We start from the raw sequence: 27,619 nt of genomic DNA, 5'->3' as shown, positions 1-27,619 counted from the left end.
TAGCTTTAACAAAAAATAAACTATGAATCTCTAATTTAATTTGAGATTTTGGGCTTGATATGTATTTAGGCTCTATTTTTATTACTTCGATTAATACACCTTTCAATAGAAAACACCTGGATGCTAGGGTCTAGTATCCTATAAATAACACAACTAATGTTAATGCTGTAAGCTAATTTTATATTTAATGATTTTTTTAAAATTCATACACAAATTATTAGTCTAAAACTATCTTATAATATACATGTTGTAGTAACATTTATTTGTCGGAAGCTCAAGATCTCGGAAACTACTGATCTGAAGTGGATATGAATTTCATGTAAGCTTTACACTTTTCTTAGATTGGTTTTAGGCTATTTTCCTGACATCCCCCGCCCTCCCTTAGAGCTTAGGCTAGGAACAAATCAACTTGTATTATGTAAGTTTATTATTTTTTTCTATTACAGGACGCAGACAAAGACAAGAAAGATACATTGGAGGAAACTGTACAGAAGCTTATTAACAAGGCTGGCAGCCATATGGAATCTTGTATTATAGGTAAGCATTGATATGTTGGTAGACAATCATACCAATATTAATCAGGATAAGATATTTATCTATTTTGAACGATAATGTATCAATAAAATTATGATTTTTATACAATACTTCATACATTTTCGCCTTAACCCTTTACAGTCGGGCCCCTTGCCGCACCTTAATCGGTCGGGGGGGGGTGGGGGGGGCGTTCAACGCCCCCCCTAATTATCTCAGTTCCTATTAGAGCTAGAGGGCTAAATTTTTTGTGCAAGTCCCCTGTTTGATAATGAATTTCCGACCTTTTATAAGTCTAAGTCAATTTTCGCTTCCTTCACCCTTTTATTTAACAACCTTTGTTTTTAGGTCTTTTTTTATTTAAAAATTTCAAACGGCTGTAATTTTCTTATTTTTGAAGCTAGAAGAAAAATTTTTTTCCCAGAAAATGTTTATTTTTTTTGTAAATTTTACATTAGAAATATCAAAATATAAATTTCAGCGGCCGCAGCTGTACTTGGCAGCTGCCAGCCGCCGCAGTCGGCGGTCGGCGGGAAAACGGCGGCGGATCTTCATGAAATTTTAATACGTTGTGTAGACATGTAGAAAAAGCTTAAGTTTAAAATTTGAAGTCTCTAAGTCAAAAATTGCGGCCACAGGAGCCTTTTAAAGATTTCTGGAGACCTGGAGGATCAGGACCTGCAGGATCATACCTGGAACCTGAAAGTGACTTGAACACCTGTATTTCATATAAGGATGTACTACTAGAGGATTTTTTAGTATTTTGGTATGATAAAATGCCTTGTTTTAGTCAAAGAAATATTTTTGCTCTTTACCTGGATGACCCTGCCAGGTTTGCTGGCATCCTGTGCCCAACAGGATGGAGATATTCAAAAAATTCCAACTCTCAGTTATGTGTCATACCCATACTTAAAAAGTCAAGCAGTTTGGGCTCTTTATCTTTCACACACAGAAAATGAGATAGAAAAAACCGGATGGGGGGGCGTTCATCGCCCCCCCCCCCCCCCCCGACCGTTAAGGGTTAAATACGAAAAAAACTATTTCTAATATGACTCACTTTCAGCCATATTGAAAAATTATGTATAGTATCGTATTATAACCAGTTTTCTACTCTAAAAAAAACATGTTAGCTGTTTTTAAAACAACAAACAAGATAATTTTTTTATATTAAATTTTAACTTATATTCCTAGCTGGATACGCCCCCCTTCTTTGGGTTTAGAGGGGGGGGGGGAGGTAATATGCCAGGAAGGAAGGAAGAGAATGAAATGAGTAATGCATCAAAGTTTGGCTATGCTACACCATTAATCTGAGATAGGTTCAGGTTTATGCACCCCTGTCCTGGATAAAATGTTTATTTAAAAAAACATGCGCATTTAGTTTTTTTAATTTCCTGAGAGATTTTTGTCCCCCAATTCCAAAAATATCTTTCCCAAAATCCTAGCTGTTCTATAAGATCTCCAAAAATGCAAATTACTTTTGGCACTGATTTTTCCATATTTTTTCAATAAACTAATAAGAAATTTTGATCAAAACATGTTTTAGTGAACAGTAATAGTTATTTCTCGCATCGTATTATAAACGGCTTTCCGCGGATATAGAATGTACAATTATAAGATTAAAACCCGTTTTTTAAGCCCCGAGGTGCCGAAGGCACGAGCTAAAATAGCTGGTTTTAATCTTATGATTGTACATTTTTATATTCGTAGAAAGCCGTTTATAATACGATGCTAGACATAGTTTTTTCGTATGGATGAGAACCAGTTTCTATCCACCGGATTCGAATGAATACAATGAATACAAGAAAAAGGGTTTATCACACCCTAGATTATACATTCCTTAAATGCCAACAAGACCTAACAGAATCAATAAGAAATACCTGCCATTTTGACCGTTATTAACTGTTAAACATAGCCATTTCTGGTTTTAACCAGAAAAGACATTAAAGGAGCAGTTTTTGGGACTTGACTAAGAAAAACAAAGTTGTAGAACTCCTCTAGTAGTAAACCCTTTTATAAACTATAGGTTTCAAGTCAATTTAAGGTTCCAGGTATGATCCTCCAGGTCTCAAGAAATCTTTAAAAGCCTAATATGACCGCAATTTTTGACTTAGAGACTTTTAAAATTAAGCTTTTCTTACATGTCTACATAACATATTAAGATCTGTTTTTCTGTTGACTGCAGCGGCTGTCAGCTGCCAAGTACAGCTGTGGCCACTGAAACTTATGTTTTAAGATTTCTAATATAAAATTTACTTAAAAATATACATTTTATACATTAAATAAGATTATTAATATTGGTTTGGGGTGGGGGGGGGCGTTGAACCACCCCCCCTCTCTACCTATTATCTCAGCTCCTTTTAGGGCTAAAGGACTTTGTGTGCATGTCCCCTGTTTGATAATGAATTTCTGACTATAAGTAAGTCAAAGTCAATTTTTGCTTCCTTCCCCCTTTTATTTAACAACCTTTGTTTTCAGGTCCTTTTATACTTAAAAGTTTCAAAAGGCTGTCATTTTCTTATTATTAAAGGTAGAAAAATAATTTTTAGAAAATGTATAAGTTTCAGTGGCCGCAGCTGTAATTGGCAGCTGACAGCCGCTGCAGACGGCAGAAAATCAGATCCTAATACGTTATGTAGACATGTAAGAAAAGCTTAATTTTAAAATTTTGAAGTCTCTAAGTCAAAAATTGCGGTCACATTAGGCTTTTAAAGATTTCTGGAGACCTGGAGGATCATACCTGGAACCTTAAATTGACTTGAAACCTATATTTTATATAAGGGTTTACTACTAGAGGAGTTCTACAACTTTGTTTTTCTTAGTCAAGTCCCAAAAACAGCTCCTTTAAAGTCTTTTCATGTTAAAACCAGAAATGGCTATGTTTAACAGTTAATAACGGTCAGAATGGCAGGTATTTCTTATTGATTCTGTTAGGTCTTGTTGGCATTCAAGGGATGTATAATCTAAGGTGTGATAAACCCTTTTTACTGTTCACTAAAACATGTTTTGAACAAAATTTCTTATTAGTTTATTAAAAAAATATTGAAAAATCAGTGCCAATAGTAATTTGCATTTTTTGAGATCTTATAGAACAGCTAGGATTTCGGGAAAGATATTTTTGGAATTGGGGGACAAAAATCTCTCAGGAAATGAAAAAAACTGAATGCGCATGTTTTTTTAAATAAACATTTTATCCAGGACAGGGGTGTATGGCAGAGAGAAATAGGACAATGGGCTGTTTATTAAGATAGTCTCCAAAGTTTTATGATAACGTTTTCTTATTTGTTAGTTTAACAATTTTGGAGACTAGTTTAAGTGTATAAACAACTAAGTTTAACCTACGTAAGGTGTAAATTTATTTTTCATCATTGGAGATGTACATCAATTTATCGGTCATTGTCTTATCCATTTAGATACCTGGGTTTATGAAATTTACAAAACTTAGACCCAATCTCATACTATCAGTCTTCAATGCTAAATGCTTAGTTTTTCTACAAAATCCTGTTTTACTTAAACTGTTTATAACCTATTTTTGAAAGGTATATCAAAAATATACTCTGACACCTGTAGAATCGAACTGCAGAGCTAAAAATGAGAATAATAGCCCCCATCAATTTTTAATAGGATTTTAAAGTTTATTTTTTACTATGGATTAAGTAAATTTTACTGAATCGTGAACTGTCTTTTCTTTTTGGGTAAAATTCTTGCTTCAAAGCATTTTTCTTCATAATATGATAAAAAGATAATGATAGTAAAAAAAATGGCTCTTGATTTTATATTTATAATTATTCATTAAAAGTGAAAGATGTAGGATATATCTTTGAATTAACATAAAAACTATGAGAATTCAGCATTAACCAATGACAAAGCTAGAAATCTTTAAATTTTATATATAGTGTTTTCACAAAGTGACTTATTTCCAATATAATGAAATAACTTTTATTTAATTAAAATGAAAACAATGAAAACAATACACATTAAAGATACATACTTTTTAAAAATATTTTTAAAAATAAGTTTGAATAATCTTATTTCATATCATATTTGTAAATGTGATAAAGATAAATTTGTTGTATTGCATAAACATTTATTATGATTTTATAAAGTTTAGTCCTCTACAGCCGACTTTTATGTGTTTTAAATGGATAAAAGACATGAAACATTTTTATGTTAATTTATTGATATATTGTAAAAAATTTATTTTTAATTAGTTTTGATAGATGAAATTAAAAGACCTAACTTTACTGTATACTAGCATACAATATTTTTGAAGCAAGACACTCTAAAAGCTGAGTATTTTACCCACAAAGGAAAGAAACATCACGATTCAGTAAAATTTATTTAATCCATAGTAAAAAATAAACTCTAAAATCATAATAAAAATCGATGTGGGCAATTGTTCTTACTTTTGGCTTTGCAGTATGATTCTACAGGTGTCAGAGTATATTTTTGATATACTATTTAAAAATAGGTTAAAAACAGTTTAAGTATTGCCAATACAAAATAAAGACCAAAGTAAACTATATCACGTTTAGCTAGGTATATATTTTTGTATGCTTTGTTCAAATTATATCAAATTTTGGAAAATGGGATCGTATTTTCACAGTATCTTTTCTCCTATTTCTAGCTCCTGCGTGGGACTCTAACCCTGCGGGGCCGATCTCATAACCCGAAATAACCTATCAAAATCTACCGTGAAAATACGACGAAACACACTACTTAGTTTTCTTTTCATGATCCTAAATTTTAAATGCTTTAAACAAGGGGGGACGGATGTGCTAATTTTTGAAACCAAAAGTAAAATGCGCATGATCTTAGCCTATAAAAGAGTTACAGCTTTAAAATTTGACACAGCGGTTGCTTTTGTGGAGAACAATATGGATGTGAAGAAACGGCAGTGTCACGTGAAAATATAAGGGAAGTTTTTATGAGAAAAAAATTTTTATCTCAGATGATTGAGAACTGTTTAATTTTGCTAAAAAAGGCAAAAAAATTGGGCTGGAAACGGCGGTTTTCAGCGGGAGCGGCGGTTCCGCTGTTTCTTCACAGTTCCATATTGTTCTCCACAAAAGCAACTGCTGTGCCGAATTTTGGAGTTGTATCTCTTTTATGGGCTGAGAACATGCATGTTTTACTTTTGGTTTCAAAAAGTGGCACATCCACCCCCCACCCCCCTTTGTATACACAACTATGACTCTTCTTTTCTTATAAACCTCTTCCTAATTCAGACCTAATGTGAAGGCATACAGAAATATGCAAAAATATTCCAATTTGCACTTTCTTCCTTCAAAATTCTCAAGGATAGGAAATATACTTATAAAATAAGTTTTTAATAGATATAGTACACTATGTATCTGACTCCAGTAAGATCTTTTGAACAACCCTAAATTATCAATTTCATGGGAAACTCACAATGGTCTTTCAATGGTTTAAAAGATAAACAAAACTCTTTTTGTTGATTTTATTACCTACTTAAAAAGTACATTCATGACGTCTGTAGGTTAAAAACGAAAGGGGGGGGGGAATTTTTTATTTTATGTAAGCTGCTTCTACCTCGTTAGGATATTTTAATCATTGTTCTCTCTATGAGAAAGGAAAGAAATTCAAGGATAAAAATATTTTGTGGTTGCATAGATCAGATGCAATGCAAGTAGTGTATGTGTGTGTGTTTGTGTTGGTTTGTGTGTTAGTTTGTTTCTAAAGGCAGAAATTAAGAGATAGATAAAAAAATCTAGTACACCATGAAAGGGTTAGCAACTTTTAATGGGCTTTTTCAAAACCATAAGGTTCCAAGATTGCAAGGTACAGTATCTTTATCAGTATCACGTATTTTGTTTTAATTAAGCTGAAGCTTTTGATAATGTAATGTTAGGAGGGACTTTGGAGTCAATAATAGCCAATGGATGATAAATTAAATTCAGCCCCCTCTAATCTAGATTAAGCAGAATATTGGTACTTATTATTTTTGACAATATAGTTTCTAACTTTCTAGTATAGCTTTGAAACCTACTAATGTCCGCTGGATTAGAACTGGCTATAAGCCATACTGAAAAATCATGTTATTGCATTGTATTATAGATATTTTTCTAAACCCGCGACCGTGGCTCAACACGTAGCGCATCCGCTCGTCGTCGGGAAGGTGGTAGGTTCGAATCTCGGTCCGACACCGCGTCATAACTAAAGACGTTAATAATGGTTCCTACTGCTGCTATGTCAGGTGCGCGACATAAATAGTTAGAGTAGGGGGAATGCCTTGGCCCAAAACAGGCGCAACTCACTACCATGCACAGTTAGGACTTCTCAGACAAAGGTCGTGCAATAAACGGGTTGGTTGTCTGATGGGCAAATGGATGCTTTACACCGCAATCATAGGGCTTAGGGCTGACAACCCTATCCCATATCCATAAAAAGCCACATTGTTACAGAAACACTGACAAATTGTCAGCGGCCTATGCTCCCCCTGTGGAGTGAAAAGGGCTTGTTACTGTTATAGATATTTTTCTACAAATGATAAACTGAAATTCATAATATTAATACCTATTTTGTTAGCCCAGGCCTTCGGACCCTCAAGGCAAACAAAATACGTTTTAATCATAAAACTTTTCATTTTAATATCCGTGGAAAGCTGTCAATAATACTATGCGATAAATAACTATTATTGAACTTTCCCTAATGTATAATTCCCAAATTCCTGAGGATAAAAGAGAAGGAAAGAGGCGTAAAATTGCGATTGCAATTTTAAAGATATTCTATTTCACAAAATTATTCTTTTATTAAAACTTATTGCTTTCTAAGTATTATCGTTTTGGGAAGCAAATTTTATTTTTTCGTCTTAAAATCGTTCGTTTGGTTTTTTACTATGGAACTTTGTTTTCGATTGGTCGTTTCTAGCACTATACACAAATATCTATTTTATTTAAAGTTACTCAGTTGCTAAAACTAATGAATTGTAAGTCAACTTTAATATATTTATTTGACATAATTGGGTCAAATCTGTTTTATGATTAATAGGTATTTGTTTAATGACGCTAGTAGACAAATTATTTACATTTTATTACCAAAGTCTATACAATTTTTTTGCTATGCCCAATCCCATGTTTGGGTCCATAACCCCTCGGAGCCTATCCCAGCGGTTTTCTAACCCTGTTGGGCTACCCTGTACCAACAACATTAACTAAACTAACATCACCTACAATTGCCCCATAAATAGTTACTTTTAAACTTTTTTCCATTATAAAAATAACCGTTGCTAGCTATTGACGTAATCATCCTATTATATTTTTTTAACATTTATACTTTAATACGTAAGAAAAGCACAAGAAAATCCGCGCATGTCTTCTAATACAAATCCTCGAATTAATAAGTAATAGTCTTATGTAACAAAATATACTTTGTTTTATTGCAAAATATCCTATTAGAGGTGTTCATTCGTCTGCACATATAATTACAATCGCAATAATAATAAATAAATATGAAGGATCAAACGTGGAAAAAGCAGACTGTGCTCTTGTAATAATCTGAGATATATTGATAAATACTAACCCTTTTTTTGAATCATAAAATTAGGTTCTTAATAAGCTTTCATAAAATAGCAATTTAGAAAATTTATCATCGAAGCTATTTTATATTTTTTTTTATACGATACGATATATGAATTTTCAAATGGCTCAGAACTGGTTGTAAACTGGTTTTGTAGCTATACTGAAACATATTTTCTTTAATGTTAAAATGCTGCTCATGCTACCAATAGACAAAAATGTCACACTTTTTAGTAGTTGATCTCAGGGATTTGAAGGGATAAGACTATGGCCGATAAATTGATGTACATCCCGAATGATGAGAAACAAAATTACCCTTTTAGTAGATTAAAATTAACGATTGAAATGTTTGAACACTCAATTAACCAACCAATCAAAATTCATTAAGTCCTTAAAGTTGTTAATCTAACAAATACGAACGTAACTGAAGTTTATAATTTGCTGTTTTATCATCACATCCTAATTAGTAAATGGAACTATGATGTAAACAAAAATAAAGGAAAAAACCTAAATCTGTGATATTTTCATAAATCAAAGAACAAAAGTTTCATTTTAAGAGGAAATTTTCACAAGAAACAAAGGGGGGGCATTTTTTCGCTTAATTTCCGTTAAGTTGTGTGTATCCTTTTAGTCAAATGCTGTTATTAAGTCAAACTGTTCTTAATTATGACCAAATGTATATGTATGAAATGGGCATCAATAATAACAGTTTGACTTAATAAGGGCATTTGACTAACAACCAACTTCACGGAAAATATGCTAATCTGGCCCCCTTTACTATATAAATATAGAAATCTGATATTAGTGGGGATAAAAACCAAGTTTTTTTGATAAAATATCAGAAAACTAAAGTTAACGATTCAAATAAATTAAAGTAAGCTATTTTTAAATGCTAAATGTTTATTCAATTTTTAAAATAACCCATGGCAGTTTCAATTTTGATTCGATTCTTTCTAAGTTTAAAAAGATCTCGGCGGCTGTAAAATATGTAAAAACAGCTGTAGCTGGATTGTAAATTGTCGAAGATTAGGCAAATGGCTGAACCCTCTCAAAGGCTTTGAAATGTCCAATTGTTGGGTTGATTAATTGTTTCTAACGTTATGTTTTTAATTTCAGCTGCGTATATTGGCCTTGTGCTGGGATACTTGGTCAAGGAGAATGATGACTACGAGTGTAGGGTAAGTTAATTTTTTAGTAGCTTCGCTGTATAGACGTACACAAAGCTATGATTCTCTGAAGTTAAGATTCTGATGCACATGGAGATCGGTAGGAAGAATCTTTATCCAATTCTAGATTGGTAAGATGACTCGCAATTATCGTGAAAGCTACTCACTTATTACACCACCCTAGGCTATAGTTTTGGTAGGTGTTCTATATTAAGCTACCCAAATGAAAGATGCTCTCTTTAGAACGAGGAGCTTGTCAGAGTGAAAGCATAATTACAGTTGCTTGATTTAGTATCCTAAATACCTACCAATGTCTGTCTTTATAACATAAGGGCATTTCATTTCGGATAACGTTGCGTGATCATAATCAGAAAATTGCGGCTGTATTTGTCAGCCACGGGCACAAGATCCTTAGGTTAACATGATCCTAATATTTCTAGATTCGCGAGTACCTACCCAGCAAGGATTTCAAGAGTATGGTGGTTGTACTGGAGAAACTGAGCAAGTTTATGGCCATGACCTCCGGGGGCAGCAGCTATGTCAACAAGAGTATTAAGGTATCAAATATCTATCCATCTTACAATCTTTTTTTTAAATATATATCTTCTAATAGAGTTGATCTTTTTCTTTTGTAGTCAAGTATAGACTGTATGTAAGGAATACACTTCAGAGAAATTATTGTAATATAATAAAGGCATAAATTGATGATACAAGAATTACTTTTTTATCCTCCTTTGCCCTATCCTTGAATTTAACATTCGATTTTCAGTGATTTGAAATGTTTACTTTATACACATATCATGATATTTGACGGATTATTCACCATATTACGCACTTATGTACAAGTTTACGGTTCTTCTTTTCGCTTTTTTTGTATTCTTCTGTGTAAATACCAAACTATTTTATTGCAATGTCATAAAACATCTAAAGTTCTATCTAGTCATTTAATTTTCTTTGTCACTAGAGATGTCTTACAATCATATTTTCTATGCAGGGTACTCAGAAAATGATCAAATATCTGGAGAAACTGGACGCCGAGCCGGAATCAGAAAACGAAGGGGACGGATTCGAACTGGACAGCAGCAACCTAGACATGTCATTTGATGTAGAGGACTCTATTAACCTGCCAGATATGCCACGCAATGATTATTCTAGAACACAATATGGTACAACTGCAATAGATGATATGGATGATTTTTAGTGATGCTGTGATGAGTCACACAACGGCATAGTGTTAAAAACCAGAAAATTTCTGGGCGTATAGAAAATTAAAGTTCATTTTATGGCGTAGAACACGATAGTTTAAGGTACACTAAATTATTTGCTTTACAAAGCACAGTGTCCTACAAAACTTGAAAAGTTAGACACTTAAAAGAATGCTAACGATTAATAAAAACTTTTTTTGCACTGTTTGTTAACTAATATTGAAAATTGTTATGTTTTTTATCTAGTTTTTAAAAAATATCATTAACATGTTGTATATATCATTTTATTATTAAAAAAATGTATAATAATTTTTCTTTTAATTTATGTTAAAAACCAAAGACTTGAAAGTAAATAGAAATGCTTTTAGAATTTTTAAATATGACCCGACATTCACTGTAAAATATTATTAATTTTTTTTTATTAATTTGTTATGTTGTAAATTGACACATTTGATTTAAAGAGGGAGGACAATATTTCTCACCATTATGGTCAAAATTTTGTTTAAAAATGCGAAAATTCGTTTAACGCTTCGTATTATAAACAGCTTTCCGCGGATACTAAAATGTACATAGCTATGAGATTGAAACTAGTTTTGTTAGGCCTTGATGCCGAAGGAACGGGCCATCAAAACTGGTTTTAATATTATGATTGTACATTTAAAAATTCGTAGAAAACTGGATGTAATACGATACGTTACATGATTTTTCAGTATGGCTGAGAACTGTTTCTAATCCAGTGGATATTAATAGGTTTCGAAGCGATATAGGAAAACTGATATTTTATTAAATAATCTTTCTATGTCAAATAATGTCATAAATAAAATTGTGAGAAATACTCCCCCCTCTCTTAACAGTAACACTCAGCACTCTGTAAATAAAAACATAATCAGTAGGGTAAGGCGGGGGAAGTTTCGGTAAGGGGCTATTTTCGGTAATTTCGACCTACCTTCATTAAATGACCTTTTTCTCCATGTTCCTTTCAAATGACAGAAAAAAAACATAAAAGCAAATTTGTTCCTTATTAAATTGCCTACAAAAAAGTATAAAATGAATTTTTTTTGAGATGAATATTAAGGGTACTTATTGGGTCTCAAAGTCGGACGAAAAATTTTTTTTTCAAAAATTTTTTAGTAGGTGTGTAAAGATCGACGTACACAAAAATTGGTAAGACCTAGAGCTGATCCGTAAAAACCTTTTGAACTAAGAATTGCCCGCTCTTTCCAAATCTGTTGAGAGCTTTAAAATCGGGGTAATATTTTTTTCAAAAATGACCAAAGTTGGCGCCAGGGGAAATTTCGGTAATTTCAAAAGAAATTAAAATTCAACTTTTATGGTCATGTTTTCATGTTTTCTTTTGTCAAATCTATTATTCCATATGGACTTTTTAAGAATTAGGCCTAAAAATGAATAGAACAGATAAAAAACAAAAAAAAAATTAATTTTATTTTTTGAAGCAAATTTTTGCGAGGAAAAAATCAAAATTTCTGGTCCTTTGAAAAAAAATATTTTTGACATAGGAGGAATAGTCCGATCTTTATGAATTTTTTTGTGGTGAATCCCAATAACCTATACTAATTATGATTTATTACGCTTGTTTGGTCGTTTGGCCTTCTTTCATCGATTTTTTTAAGGTTAAAATGTAGTCAAGATTTTTTGCAAAGATGACACTTTTGCTTCAAATTCGATTATTGAGGTCAATTTTTAATCAATTTTCATGTTTTTTGGTCTAAATCTATAGTTTAATGTGAGCTTTTTTAGGATCAGGCCTAAATAGTAATAAAATACGTTTTTTTCTTATATTAATTTTAAGTTTTTTTTTAAAAATTTTTTGAAAAAAAATTTAAAAATTCGCGTCTTTCAAAAAAATTCATTTTTAACATAGAAGGAATAGTCCGATCATTATGAAATTTTTTGTGGATAATCCCTATAACCTATACTAATTATGATTATTTATGTTCGACTGGCCGTTTGGTCGTTTTTCATCGATTTTTTTAGGTTGAAAAAAATTACCGAAAATTCCCCCGCTGGTGGGGAATTTTCGGCTGGTGGGGAATTTTCGGTAACTTTTTTGCGGTCAATTTCGGCAAACTTCTAAAAGTCCTAGGATAACGTCCTTTTGGGACCTGATAGTCCTTTCCATAAGCTTTCTACCGGTCTTGGTTTCATTTGAAAATATTAATATTTATCCCATTTTTTTTTCAAAAAAACCGAAAAAAACCCGAAATTTCCCCCCCCCCCTTACCCTAGATATTAATAAATTCACAATTTCACAAAGATATTCACTAACAAGGATGACAACATCCATAAAAGCGAAGCTCTGAAACGATATGACAGACGAACATTAACTTTTGTTGAGTGTCAGAACTGAATATACAAAATATGAAAATATAAGGTGTGGCAAAATTATACGTAAATTTGTTGCAAAACTTCTTAAATACAGAATTCTGTTTAAGGACATACTGACATTTTAATACTTGATTATAGAGATGCTTCGCTCATAATATTGTACCTTATTGTAATAGGAATCAGTAATCAAAAAATCAGATCAATCTGATGATTTTATCACATAAAAAATTGTTATTAAAAAAGTAAAAAAATCAACATGTTTAAAATGGACGTACGGACATTCTGGTAACGATTATAGAGTTGCTACGCTTTCTAAATCGTACCTAACTACTACAGGAATCACCATGCAAAGTTTAAAATCGATAGGACAATTCTAACATGCCTAAATTAACGAATAAAAGCTAACTATCTCGGACGGACGGACGTACGGACGGACCGACCCTAATTATAGAAAAGCTTCGCTTTTAAAAATAGCGAAATTATTTGAGGAAATAATAGTTGAACATTACAATTAAAGAGAATACAAATATTTGAATAGGTCAATAGATTATAAAACATTTTCCAAAAGTTTACAATCATAACTTTAAATACATGCCCCTTGATTCGCTTAAATATCTTCATTTTTTTCTATTAGACACTAAATTTAAATAGAATTCGTTTTTATGGCCCTTCTTTAATGAATAACTTTTATTTGATTAACTAAACATATATATCTATAACCTTTAGGACCCAAAAAAAACAAATACACGTTTGATTTATTATTTGTGTTAACGAAAATTGTTAAAATGTTGTGTAGCATTATTAATACAAATATTATTTTGAAAATCTTGTCTTTGTAGTACATAATAAAATATGTAATCGTTCATTGTTTTTTTTTTTGTAGTAGCGAAGCTACTCTATAATTCACTTTGTCTGTAACGCTATGGGAAGAAAGATAATTTCTTAGCTGTTTTTGAAGATAGAAAGCTGAAATTTTTAGTAAATAATGCTTTGACATGCGCATCTATACATTGATTTTGTCCGTCTGTCTGTTGCTCATGCTGCAAAAGACATACACCTTATTTTTGTTAGGTGTTGTGATTTTCATGAAAATACCAAAAAAGTAGAAAAACAACATCCCAATACACACATGTTTAGGTTATATTTCATCGCTACTATTGGACGTAATCGTTCTTGATTATCTTGTAAGCCTTATTTACACATATTTTATACTTGTTGGTCTATCAGTTAAAATAAGAATGTCTAATAATTTATTTACAAGCTTTATGTTTAATACAAACAAATAATTTAAGAATAGCCACAACGGAACAAATTACAAGCAAACATAATACAATGTAGCCCAGTTTTGTCATCTAAAACATTTAGATAATAGTTGTGAGCCAGATCGGGGTGCGCCGAATTTCAGCCAATCATAGCGCGGCATTTCAAAAAATTCTGTGCTCTCATTGGTGAAAGTTGGCTCACCCCGATCTGGCTCACCACTAAAATGATTTAAAGATCCAGCTCTGCTTTTCCGCGAATATATAAAAATGTACTAAAAATTTAGTTTTATTCGCCGAAAACTGGATATGATACGATACGATACATGATTTTTCAATACGGATTAGATCCAGTTTTAATAATACAGTGGATATTAATTGGTTTCGAAATCATACTGGAAAATAAATGAAATTTGAATCCAGGCAGCCACACTTTGTAATACGCATATATCAGGATAATAGGATGTCAAAGGATCTTTATTACTCTAATCGCTGTACCGTTATAGATATCCTTTTCAGTAGAGCTTGCTTTACGTCCTGATTAATTTTATGAGTATTTCGGGCCTAATACACACATATCTCGTGCAAAAACATAACACCTAACATTTTTTTATAACACTAGAAAATGGAGTGTTGACTCCATCATAGTATGATCATCATACCTTCCCCTAAAATGCATCTAGGGGAGTAGCCGCTAGTTTATGCAGGCCTTGGCAGCCGCCAATTAAAACTCATTTAGGTGCTTATTTTAATAAAGACGGATTGCCATATAAACGAGTTAAGACATTCAGTTTAAGTTAAAAAGGTCGAAAAGCCTGCAGCTCGCTCAAAAGTAATTTTCCAAACTTTCCAATACCTGTCCATCTGTTTTGGGCTAAAGATATATCACCTGATTTCCTCGATTTTCTTGATATACATTTGAATATTTTTTTCTTACACCAGTGTGCATAGTTCTAAAAACACAAGGTTAAAAAATCCAAAAGCAAAAAATAATTTTATTAGTATATATGTTTTGGATGTCCGTGATTCTTGCTAACCACTGAACCAATTCTCCACGTTAGGATTCTCGGGATTGTTAAACTCATTAAGTTGAGTGTCCAAACTTTGTAACCACTTATTGAAATATACAGGGGTAATGTGTATCACCATTTGGGATGTACATCATTTTATCGAGCATTGTCCTATATCTTTAGATCCCTGGGTTTTAGAATATTTTCTGCACGCTCCCTGCTCTCTTCAAATACGTAGATGCTACGTGCGCAGCCGTTAATTTTAACAAATAAGAAAAACTTGTAGAGTAGCTATATTAATCTAGAAAAAAATTACATTGAAATCAAATTTCCATTGATGACTTCTTTTTTTATTATCTTTCTTTGCTCTATCCCTTCTTCATATAGTTGTATACTGAAAATAATCACAAAAAAAACTGAAAACGGTTTTTAAAATTAGTGATTTCTTAGTGATCAACATCCGCTGGATTAGAACCGGTTCTCAAAACTCATCTATCGTGTTGTAGACAATTTTTTATTTTACAAGATGCGATAAATAGCAATCTAAAGAGAATCAATTCAACTAAAGATAGAGTGATACGTTCCTAAAGAGCTTTAAGAGCAGAACTATATATCTGTATCTATAGTTGTCGCCCCCCCCCCCAAAAAAAAAGGGTAACTCGTATTAATTTTTTTTTCATGAACCTTTCCCTATATGCCTAACTAAAAGCATATTTTGACTAGCAAAAAAACAAATGACCAAACATTATTTCCTTTTAGCGGCAGAGAAAAGGGGAAAGTTAAGATAAAAACCAGGGATTTTAAGGAATAAGACAGTGGCCGATAAATTGATGTACATCCCCAAAGATGATACACAAAATTATGCCTTCTATGGATTACTATTAGTGGTTAAAATGTTTGGACATTTATCTTACTGAGCCAACCAATTAAAATTCAATAAGAGTTCCCTAAGATGTCAACGAATAAGAAAACATTATTGTTAAAATTATGGGACTAGTCTAATAAACAGCCCAATGTCTCCTCCCTCCCTGGATAGAATCAGTGGTTTTACACCCCCTTAAACAAAAATCAAGGGGGGTGAAATACTTTCAACAAAAGTGGTGTATTTTTTGTGAAGGGGGTGGAAAGCGCGCAATTTTTTGCAATAACATTTAATTTATGGATAATGATACCAAAATCTTACTCCCAATATTTACTATCTATAATATGCTGAAATCCATAGGTATCAATTTGGAGTAAAGATTGAAATATATCCCTTTCTCTGTATTACTGATATAATGGCCAAGGTTATAACCTTTAACAAAAGTTAAATATTCTTCTTTTTTGAGTTTCTTAAGAAAAGTTAGGAGAGCAACATCAATAAGTAGGCTTATCCTTTTATAGAAGTAACATGAATTCTTTCTGTCCGTTAGTAGATTAAGATCTTGGTAACCGATGGACCCAAATGGTTCATTTTACTTTTGTAGCAAACTTTTAAACATTATACAACTTCCTTTTAAAAATCAAACTGGTGGACAAAATAAAATAGATTAGCTTTGCTCCAGAATTTTCTTTTTATTAAGTAAGATTGACAAAATTTCCCTAGTTTAAATATTCAACAAGGATGATAATATTCATAAGTAGCCAAACACAAGAAAACATAGATAGACTGACAAACAGACAAAGTGAGTTAAAGGGTGTTAAAATAAAAACCAATCGCTTCACTTTTTTCAATATAAACCTTACAGTTTTGGTCCAAAACTAATAAAAAATAATACAATTCATGCCCAAGCAATGACAATGAGAAAACAATATTGAATTTTGAATCTACTTACCCTTCCAGAGCCCTAGAGCTTAAGACCTAGCCCTTGCAGAGAAATTTGCCCTACGCCGAAAGTGCATATTTTATTACAAATTTGTCTTTTTAAAAACCAATCGCTCACAATCAGGGATAAGGGATAGGAAACCTGGCCATTAATTAGGTCCCGGCCTAGATTCTAAAAGGATATTGCAACTATTATTAATTACTATCAAACTGGCGGACGCTCCCAAGTAGCTGTCGCTCTAAACCAATAAGAATCGGCCTGTTTTTGTCAACCAATCACCAATTGGGGGAAGTTTTAGAAGCAGACAATTCTGGAAAAAATAATGATTCGTCTGCTATTAAAAAATAAATATAGCAGACAATTCTAGAAAAAATAATGATTCGTCTGCTATTAAAAAATAAATATAAATGGTGTTAGATCACATTAGCTTAATCATTAAATCTGCTTAGAGTTAAACATTAAAAAAGGGCCATATAGAAAAAACAAAAATAACGGGATTATTTTTTAGGAAGTGCGTAGCTAAGAATATTCAATTGGCAGTTTATAAATGAAGTGTTGTATTTCAAATTTTAAAAATTCTATACGGAATGGATAAAACACATTAACCTTAATTTTTGTACTATTAGTCAATTTGTACACAGTACAAATCTATAATTACCTAATAGTATCCATAGAAGTTGATAGAATGTTACCCATTGCTTATTTATTAATTTATTCATTTTCGATTTTAATTAGCAATGATATTTTCAAATAAAATGTTTACTCATAAATAAAATTAAAAATAACACAACTTAAAATCTGTCAGCGACAAACCCAATGATAGCTTTCTGAAAAATTCAAATTACTAGAGTAAAAGATAAAAAAAATTATGGGAGAAAAAAAAATCAAAACAAAATTTTAACAAACGCCATTTATATATTGGGTAAAAAAGATATATTTTTACTTAAGGCTAGCTACCTGAATTTATTCTATTATCTTCTTTGAACTTAATTAGCTATTTCATTATTCTAGCTGATAGTTGTCAATACTAACTACTGCAGCATCCCGAAACTGGTTTTTTAGGCCTAGTTGGAAAATAGGCCTGGAATAATATTTTCTTACGTTTCCCATCCCTTATCCCTGCTCACAATATGAACCACCATAAGTACTTAAAATCTTGTAGATAGACCCCATAATGTTTGGAGTTTTTGATGGGGCATGTAAAGACCTTTCTTTAGACACCTTAACAATGTTTCTAACACAATCTTAGCCAATTTGGTATCAAAAAGATCGACCTGGCAATCATCAAGAACTAGGAATAGACAGAGCCGTTATGACTCAAAGTTGGATGGGAATGTCTTTTTTTATGTCAAATTGGCATAGATTGAGTTAGAAACCTTGTTAAGGTGTCTAAAGAAAGGTTTTTACATGCCCCCATCAAAAACTCTAAACATTATGGGGTCTATCTCCAAGATTTGAAGTACTTATGGTGGTTCAAATTGTGAGCGATCGGTTATTATTTTAACACCCTTTATAAAGCAGAAGTTCAATTGTAAAAATTATGAAAAAAAATCACGAAACATTTGTAGTATAATAAGTTTTTACTTTTTTATGTTTTTAAAGAATGAATGACAGACATAAGGACAATCCAATGTATATGATAATATGCTAGATGGGCACAGATCAAAGAAATTTTTACTAAATATTTCAGCTGGCTTTCCTAATTAACAGCCGAGAAAATAATGTTACGGACGGACAGAGAAAGCAAATTATAGAAAAACTTCGCTTTTAAAAATTGGGTTAACTTGTGGTAGAATACATTTTCCCTTATACTGTAAGATACATCCCCCTACCCAATTTACAATTCTTTTTCAATCCTGTTTAAATATTAAGGAAAAGACAATTTACGATTAAAATATGCACATCCTTAGTGATGATAAATCAAATTAACCCTTCTGAAGATTGAATTATTGGTTCCAATTGATTATTTAATAAAAGTGTGGTATCCGCCTAGGTTAAATGGCAGACACCCGAGTTCAAATGACTACGGCAGTGCGAACAGACGTGGACAGGTATATTATAGAGAAGCTACGCTTCTCTAGCAATCACTAAATAATAAACAGAGTCTATTCAGATGTTCCTTTATTCAGGGTCTAAGGTTTACTAAAGTTATATACAACAAACAATAAATACACAGCTTGGAATAAGTAATCATAAAGCAGAATCAATATAAATACATATACAATAATCAGATTGGGCAATAATGATCCCCCATCCCTGGAAAGGGTGGGGGAACCAAACAATACAGCTTAACCATAATAAGGCTGTCAAAATCTATCATTAATTTTAAAGCATAGGGAGGGGTCGGCTGACCCCTTCCCCAGTACTCGGGGGAGGGCCCTCGGCCCTTCTCCGAACCAAGGTCAGGGTTGCCATAGAACATTGCTCACGGTTGCACAATACCACAACTCTCCCCTCGGAAGGCTGGGAGGGGGTATCCCTGCCAGACTTCCGACAGTGGTTGAGGCCTTCAGCCCCCTCATTAGGGGCTTATTATGTACAAGAGATAATGATTCAATGGAATCCTAGTGGTGATTTTCAGGGCTGATGGGCCCCCAACGTGGGGTAGAAGGTAGAGGCTGGCTTTTGTTGGGCATGTAGCTCGGCGCCAGCGGGTGTCAGGTTGGCATGGGGCGCAGCCGCTGCGGGACCGGTCAGCAACGGGGCATTCTGGTTGGTGTTGGCAGCGGCTGGGGCACTGGCTACCAGGTTGACTGTCTGGGCGACAGCCTGGCCTCCCGAGGGGCCGCGGGGCTTTCCAGAGTGTGGCCCAGGCCTGCCTGGGCGGTCATTTCCACTATCGGCTGATTTCATGGATACCATCTCCTCGGCTGCTTCCCGGCCAATAGGAATGGCATCCCAGTCCACTGAAAAGTCCCGGGACTTGGCATGGGTGAGCCTGGCCCTGGCCAAGGCCTTACGATACAAGGTTGGGTGATACAGGAATACTTGTGACATCGCGTTCATGGCGGCTTGTACACCTCCTTGTGCAGCTGCCAGGGAGATGATGGTTAAGTCTCCCAGCAGCTTGAGGATCAACAGCAGCAGACACAGTATGGCTGCGCCGTCTCCCCACTCGTGAATAGCCTGTCTGAACCCAGCCCAGACATCCAGGGTTTCCTCCCCTTCCTCCGCCAGTCGGTCAATATTGTAGGACACGATCCCATGGTCTCCGGTGGCTGAACAGCTGCCTTGCTGGACACATGAGCCATACGACAGGCCGGTCAGCATGGCGGCCTTATACGCCGGGAACGCTAGTAGCTGCTGCCAGTCATTCAGCTCGGCCTGAGAATACAATCCTCCCGAGCTAAAGTCATCCAAGGGCTCGGTCAGCAGCTGCTTGGGTGTATCCAGCGGGGGCGGCCTCTTCTTAGGTGCAGGAGTTAGCTCTATCCATCCTTCCTCGGCGTGTACAGTTAGGGGGTAGGTGGAGGAGCAGGGAATCTTGGTGGCGTGGCCGCTATACACCTTTGTCACTGCATCTACAAATCCTGTGGGCTCCACCGGCACCTTGTCCCAACATTCATTGCTCTCCCTTACCACGTACTTATTACGTTGGCAGGTAAGCTGGAGCAATACATCTCCCCTCAAAATAGAGAACGTGCTCCCCTGGACACGCACCGGATGGGCCGGGTCTAGCTGCTGGAGCTTCCAGCAATTGGCCGCTACTTCTTCTGATGCTGCGCTTCTCATTCGAGTTTCCAGGGTAAATCCGATGTAACCTGCGTGTATCTGGGCCTGGAGGGGGACATCCACGTCCCTGGCCGATACTCTGGGCAACGCTGCCGCGGCCGGGTCGGCTGCCACGAACAATGCTGGGTGGTTGGTGGCATGGGCCTCAAAGTCGCAGTTCACTATTGAGGTGGGGGTAGTCATGTTGATGAAGAATTGGGCCTGATGGTCAAACAGGAACGCATCCATCACCAGGCTGGGCTGGAAGCTGCGGATCAGCCTCAAGGGGCAATCTCTCCCCAGGTGGTCCCACACATATGTGGCCTCTCCAGTGATACAGGACAGCTCGGAATGGGGACACTCTAGGGTCAGGTGGTCAGACTGGGACTCCACCCGTCCGTTCTCAACTAGGTAGGTCTCTTCCTTGACCAGCAGCCGTCGCTCCTGGAGCACTAATTCATTTCAGTACAGCTGGCCTTCAAAATGGACGTCCTCCCCTTCACAACCCACCCCCTCGGGGCTGTTGACCAATGCGCCTACCATATCGAGGGTAAAGAACAGGGGGTGGTTCAGCTGGAACGTCAATGGCTGGGTCTTGCCTGGCAGGGTGTAGACTCGGCTCCGGGCCAGGTCCCGGCACGTTTCTGGGTCAATCTTGGTTGGCCGCATGAGGGTGGGGACCGAGGTCACCTTCAGGTGGCCCCAGACTCCACACCTAAATGTCCACTGGGACACTGTGAGTTGACAGCTATATCCCATGGTCTCCCGAATCTTGACTTGCTGCAGGACATGTACCTCATGGCCCAAGGGCACCTCCTGGTGTAGCGGCTCCTTGCTACACATCTGCTCCTTGTTGTAGGCGGTGACATGGGTGGGGTTGGCACAGTCCCACCCTACTAAGACATAGCTAGTTGTAGGCCACACAGCTGCTAGCAATAGGCCCCACAGAACCATCCACCAATGGGAGAATCTGCCAGACAGCCATCGTCCTCGCGCACGCATCTGGGGATCCTCGGCTCTGGCCACAACTGCTTCCTGGGGCTGGACACTGCTGGACTGCTCCTGGCTAGATATAAATTTCCATTGAGTGTTATCTTTGGACGCCCGGGGCGTCCCGATGCCCTCCCCAATGACAGACTGACAGGCGACGGGCGCCTGTCTGGGCGTCGGCTCCCCTAGCCCCAAGTTGGCCCTTCCCTCGTCCATGGCATGCCCAGTGGCATGGGGCTGGAGTGCGTGTGGCACAGGCTCGCCCTGTATTACATCCCTCCCCTGCCCTAGGAACTCAGGTGCATGTGGCACAGGCAAGTCCTGATAACCCCAAATCTCAATCTCCCCAGCCTCTGGTGCGGGAGGCACAGGCAAGGCTGGAGGGTCACAATATTTTGGATACAATGCATTTGTCAATTTTAACTTATCCTGGCTCAGTTGAGGGTGGTAGACAGCTGGACTCTCTCTGCTGGCAGGGGGCTCTGGATGATGGATAGCTGGACTCTCCCTGCTGGCTGGTGGCGCTGGCTGACTGGGGGTGAGGATGTCACCCCTCCCTCTGGGGCTGCAGGCTCGTTCCAGGGTCCAGGTATCTCGGTGGCGGCGACGGTTGTCGCCCCAGGCATCAGTGTGGGGGCGCTGGATAGCACCCCCCAGTCTTCACAGGTGGCGGCGGTGGTTGCCGCCCCAGACATCAGCTTGGGGGTGCGGGATCACACCTCTCGTCCTTCCCAGGTGGCGACGCCGGATGGCGCCCCATACATTGACTCAGATGCGCTGGCTAGCGCCTCTTGCCTCTCCCGCTCTGCGGCCGCCAGGGCCTCCCCGTACACTGTCTCGGTGGCGCTGGGTAGCGCCCCTCCGCTCGTGCTGGGGGGACTCGGTCTGGCAGGCCCCATCATGTTGAGGCTGAATGGTTGAGGCCGCAGGACTTCTGGCTCCGCAATGTTGGTTGGCTGCATGAACTCCGGTCCCAAGTGGTTGAGGCTGAAGCCCAGGCCAACCCGGTTCAGCCGCTCCTCCCAGCACGTTGATCCTGGCTGGGATAGTCCCAAACTGCGGCATTCCTTCTGATTGGCCCGCCGCGCTGGGGGCGCGCTCCCTTCCATGTTGGCTACCCGGCTGGGCTTCCCTGAGTGAGCGCCCTTGTCAGCTACACGTCTCCTGCCGGCTACCTGGTCCCAGTCAGCCTTGCACTCGGCTGCCGTATGGCCTGCGTAATGGCAACGTTCACATTTGGCAGGAGGGTCACGGCGTGGCTGGGTGTGTTGCTCTTCTAGGTTGACCTCCATAGGCGTAGGACAATCTCTGATTCGGTGGCCCTTCCCATGGCAGCGCTAGCAGCAGCCTGGAATCTTGTCGTCTGGTGCAACCTTCCCCATCTGGTGGAGACCCGGAGCCAAGGCGCCAATCTCCATTGGCTCCGACTCATCGTACTGGGGCAACTGGACGCTGGCCGATCCCGTGAGCCCGTCGGTGGCGTCCACTAGGCACACACCCTCCTTCAGCTGCTTGGTGATCATGGTCACGGTGAACATGGCTCGCCTCGTGTACTCAGGTACCGAGGCGATCTCATGACCCATCATAACGCGTTTCACATTGGCATTGCGAATGCCGCGATTTAGTTCATCTATCAATAACTCCAAATCTTCGTGGCTGTAGGCCTCCCGGTACAGCGCACACTTTGTGGATATGTAGGCTTGTATAGGCTCCGTCGAGTGTTGCCTGTAGTCTCTGAAGGCTTGCTTCAGGGTCTGAGACTCATAGGCTGGACGAAATAACATTTCACACTCGGCCTTGACTTGTTCGTATGTCAAGGCTTGGCCTGCCTCTCCAAACAGATGAGAGGCCATCTCCGCCGCTTGCCCTGCCAGGGATAGTAAAAGGGCGTTGCGGCGGTTCAGTGTGTCATGGGGGGGTACACGGTAAGCCGCCCATGACATCTCCAGCCTCCGGATGTGGGAGTTCCAGGACTGCTTGGGCGGTCCTCGGTACTCCGGCAGGTTACTCAACATCAGCTTGCGGTACTCGGCTGGAGCCGGCTGGGGATCGTCCTGGAGCCATCCTTGGAGCTGGTCGCCTCCTTGCGCTTGTGGCTGCTCCATCGGGTCAAAGGTTCAGCGGCGGGACACTAAGTGTTAAGTCAATACTAGGGGAGGTTTACACTTATGGCTTCTATCCTAGCAGCCAATACCGTTTATCACTTGGTTGGTAGTTTGAACTACAAAGATCTAAAATAGGTGTACACTAGGATACTTGTCACTAGCTTCTAAGCTTTAAGGTAGGCTGGTAGGTGTAGATAGTTGTTGAGGGTCTGAACTGCTGTCAGGAACTGATTTGGTTTTCCTTATCACACTGTAGATAGGAGGGAGGAGCTTGCAAGTCTTTTTTTCTAAAAATATCTCTGTTGTATGCTGTAGAGTAGCTCCTCTCCTGTGTGTGTGTGTGTGCGTGAAATCTCCTTTCCTTGCAACGCGCCTACGCGCCATCAGATTGCGCACACAGGTAAAACGCGCATCTATCCCTCAATCTGCTCTCTCATTGGTCCGCTTCATCTCCTTTGTCCGTTGAATTTTTCGTTGCGTCCCAAGCTCCGCTGCGCAACCCGTGATTTGCGCTCCGTTCTCCCGGTCGCTATCTCCGCACGGTGGACGGACTTATCCAAGTGTGGGGAGAAGGGGGAGTGCGTGAGGGGACGGGGTAAAGCCGTCCTTCCCCCTATGGGGAGGGGGGTGCTGCAGGTTTGAGGTGACTGGGTGGTGAGGTAATTGTGCTTCTTCCTTAATCCTTGGCTTATTCTTATGTCACCTCAATTGTATTTGCTTCAATTTATGGTGGGCCCCTCCCCTTCCGTTGGGATAAGGGGGTGTATTTGTCGTGCTGTAGGTTTGGGGTCAGATTGTTTACCAATACATTGTTATCTTACATCTAGGTTCTATTTTTGGCTTTATCACAATACACAACAAATTTGTTTACCAAGCCCTGCCCATAAATCTATTGTTCAGCTTTCACACCAGGGTGGTAATCCATAAAATCTGATATAATATCTGTTTTTCTCAATGGGTGGCTGCGCTGTAGCCTCTCAGGATACTTGGAATTGACGCAGTTTTTTTTCTGCTTGGTACACTACACTAGTATTTTCGCTCACAGCTCGCAGCTATTTGGCTTGTTTCAGCCAGTCGGCGGCAGGGAATGTCCCGTCCTGCAGCGCCGTGGATCCGAATCTGGTTGGTGGCGGCAGGGAATGTCCCGTCCTGCAGCGCCGTGGGTTCGGATCCTGCTATCTTTTGCAGTAAATGTTGGCCTATTTTCAGCCGTTTGCAATTATTTGGCCTGTTTCAGCCCGTCCGCAGGCCTGTTTCAGCCCTTGAGCGCTCAATCCTCTGTTAGATTTCGGCGCTCTTCGCGGTTCTCCGTCAAGTTTCGCTGCTCTCCGCAGTCTCTCGTCCAATTTCGCTACTCTCCGCAGCTCGGGTTCCGCCACACTTAGTGGTCTTTCGCTAGGTTTCGCTTTTACAACTGCCGGATACAGAGTTAGACCTTGCTCTCCAGGGTGGGTAATTCAGGTTGCTTGTGTCAGTTTTGCCAGTTTCACTGCTGGGAGTACCTTAGCCTCAGCTGCACGTCTGCTCTACACTTGTGGTTTGCCGTAATCTCACACAGCTGTCACCAAAAGTTGTGGTATCCGCCTAGGTTAAATGGCAGACACCCGAGTTCAAATGACTACGGCAGTGCGAACAGACGTGGACACGTATATTATAGAGAAGCTACGCTTCTCTAGCAATCACTAAATAATAAACAGAGTCTATTCAGATGTTCCTTTATTCAGGGTCTAAGGTTTACTAAAGTTATATACAACAAACAATAAATACACAGCTTGGAATAAGTAATCATAAAGCAGAATCAATATAAATACATATACAATAATCAGATTGGGCAATAATGATCCCCCATCCCTGGAAAGGGTGGGGGAACCAAACAATACAGCTTAACCATAATAAGGCTGTCAAAATCTATCATTAATTTTAAAGCATAGGGAGGGGTCGGCTGACCCCTTCCCCAGTACTCGGGGGAGGGCCCTCGGCCCTTCTCCGAACCAAGGTCAGGGTTGCCATAGAACATGGCTCACGGCTGCCGAATACCACCCAATTTTTAAAAGCCAACTTATAGAATAAGGTTTTAACAAATGTATCTCTTATTAGTTATTATTTGGGAGCGGGGGGAATTAACACTTCAACATCAATATATAAGATATTATTCTATTAACCTAACTATAAATGTAACAAATTGTCTAATATTAAAATGTGAAAGAAATTCAATTTCTTACGTAAGAATCTCATTACAACCAAGTTTAGACATTTCACTGATAACATGGAATTCATCTCGGAGACTAGAAAATTAAAAATATTGAATATAAACAAGGATGAATAATATCATATCCAAAGGCAGCGTAGCAATTAACACCAGATAATATTGGCAGAAATTGGAATTAAATTATTCTATATTAAATTATTTTTATATTAACAAATTTTTGTTTTATATTTGTAAATCCGCAAATAAAAGAAAAAAACGATATGAATTAAAGAATGTACGGACATATCAAAATTAAATTATAAGAGAGCTACTAAAAATTGATAAAAATCTAATGCCAAGATGAAATAAAAATACTTTGTGTAGACATATTCTTATTAAGAGGGACAGACTGACATGGGTCATATAAAGAGTAGCAAAACTTTTAAAAAGTATAAAACTTGTATTTTAATTCGAACCTGTCAACTTCAACAGTTTTTAATTAATAGTGTTGAATTTACAGCTTAACTTGAGAACGTTGTCATCAGAGTATAAAAAAAGGATTTTGATTAATTTGTGAATTTGTATATTGATTATTTTACCTTTGAATATCTGTATATTTTTTTCTCTCTTCGTAGATCTCTCTGGGTAATTGATCGTCTGTCCTTCCACTGTTTATTAAATATAATATTTCAATCAAAATATAAAAGTAGGATAACAAAAAAAACCTACCCTTTTAAAAAATGTTTAATGTAAAAGAGTTGTTACATTTAAAGTTCTAAAGTTTGGAAATGATTGGAGTTTACTATGACTCCTGAATATCTGCAAAATTTTTATCTACCGTAATCACTATTATGATTATTATGAAGTAAAATATAAATTTTTTCCTGAGTATTGTGTAACTCCTCATGTTCTATTCAGGTTGGAGTTTACAAGTTATGGAGTGATGATCCCCCCTGTGTAACTCTTCATGTTCTATTCAGGTTGAAGTTTTCAAGTTATGGAGTGATGACCCCCCCCCACCCCCTGTGTAACTCTTCATGTTCTATTCAGGTTGGAGTTTTCAAGTTATGGAGTGATGACTCCCCCCCTGTGTAACTCTTCATGTTCTATTCAGGTTGGAGTTTACAAGTTATGGAGTGATGACCCCCCCCCCCCCTGTGTAACTCTTCATGTTCTATTCAGGTTGGAGTTTACAAGTTATGGAGTGATGACCCCCGCCCCCCCCCCCCACCCTGTGTATTGATCCAGGTTATATTTAGGCGGGAGTTTACAAGTAATAAAGTTATGACCCCCCCCCCCCCCACTCTGTGTATCTGTCCAGGTTCTATTTAGGTTGGAGTTTACAATTTATAAAGTGATGACCACCCCCCCCCCTTTATGTACCTGCCTCTGTTCTATTTAGGTGGGAGTTTACAAGTAATAGAGTGATGAACCCCCCCCCCCCCCTACCCCTTGTGTATCTGTCCATGTACTAATTAGGCTGGAGTTTACCATTTATTGAGTGATGACCCCTCCCTCCCCCCACCCTCGTGTATATATCCAGGTTCTATTTATGCATCTGTTTAGGTTCTATGTATTTAGTCGGGAGTGTACAATTTATGGAGTGTTGTGTTGACCCCCCTCCCCCTTGTGTATCTGTCCAGGTTCTGTTTAGGCGGGAGTTTACAATAGACTATAAAAGTTTTAAAGATTTTTAATCAATATAATAGATTTGAAATCTGCATAAAATTTTAAGGATTTTTTATAAAATTCGTTTTTTATATAATTC

The 27,619-nt window shown here is 37.7% G+C and overlaps 1 protein-coding gene and 1 long non-coding RNA gene across 2 annotated transcripts in view; one reads left to right on the top strand and one right to left on the bottom strand.

The window, feature by feature from the left end:
* wapl (cohesin release factor wings apart-like) overlaps positions 1 to 12,241 on the top strand; it is a 33,594-nt gene extending 21,353 nt beyond the window's left edge. The window contains exons 19-22 of the mRNA XM_080176585.1: positions 447 to 537; positions 9,183 to 9,244; positions 9,673 to 9,789; positions 10,227 to 12,241. Of these exons, the coding sequence (XP_080032711.1) occupies positions 447 to 537; positions 9,183 to 9,244; positions 9,673 to 9,789; positions 10,227 to 10,433 (477 nt within the window). The 3' untranslated portion in view covers positions 10,434 to 12,241. The remainder of the gene's footprint in view (positions 1 to 446; positions 538 to 9,182; positions 9,245 to 9,672; positions 9,790 to 10,226) is intronic.
* Positions 12,242 to 14,020: 1,779 nt separating this feature from the next.
* On the bottom strand, positions 14,021 to 26,523 carry LOC145331566 (uncharacterized). The gene is made up of 5 exons (XR_013883786.1): positions 26,451 to 26,523; positions 25,886 to 25,948; positions 15,369 to 15,446; positions 14,932 to 14,995; positions 14,021 to 14,135 (listed from the first exon to the last, which is right to left on the bottom strand). It is a non-coding gene; the product is annotated as an uncharacterized LOC145331566 (long non-coding RNA).
* Positions 26,524 to 27,619: the final 1,096 nt, after the last annotated feature.

The sequence above is a fragment of the Acartia tonsa genome, chromosome 11, assembly GCF_053477335.1.
Source record: "Acartia tonsa isolate MP-2025a chromosome 11, ASM5347733v1, whole genome shotgun sequence".
NCBI classification, from domain to species: Eukaryota; Metazoa; Arthropoda; class Copepoda; order Calanoida; family Acartiidae; genus Acartia; species Acartia tonsa.
This window is presented reverse-complemented; position numbering and strand designations above follow the sequence as displayed.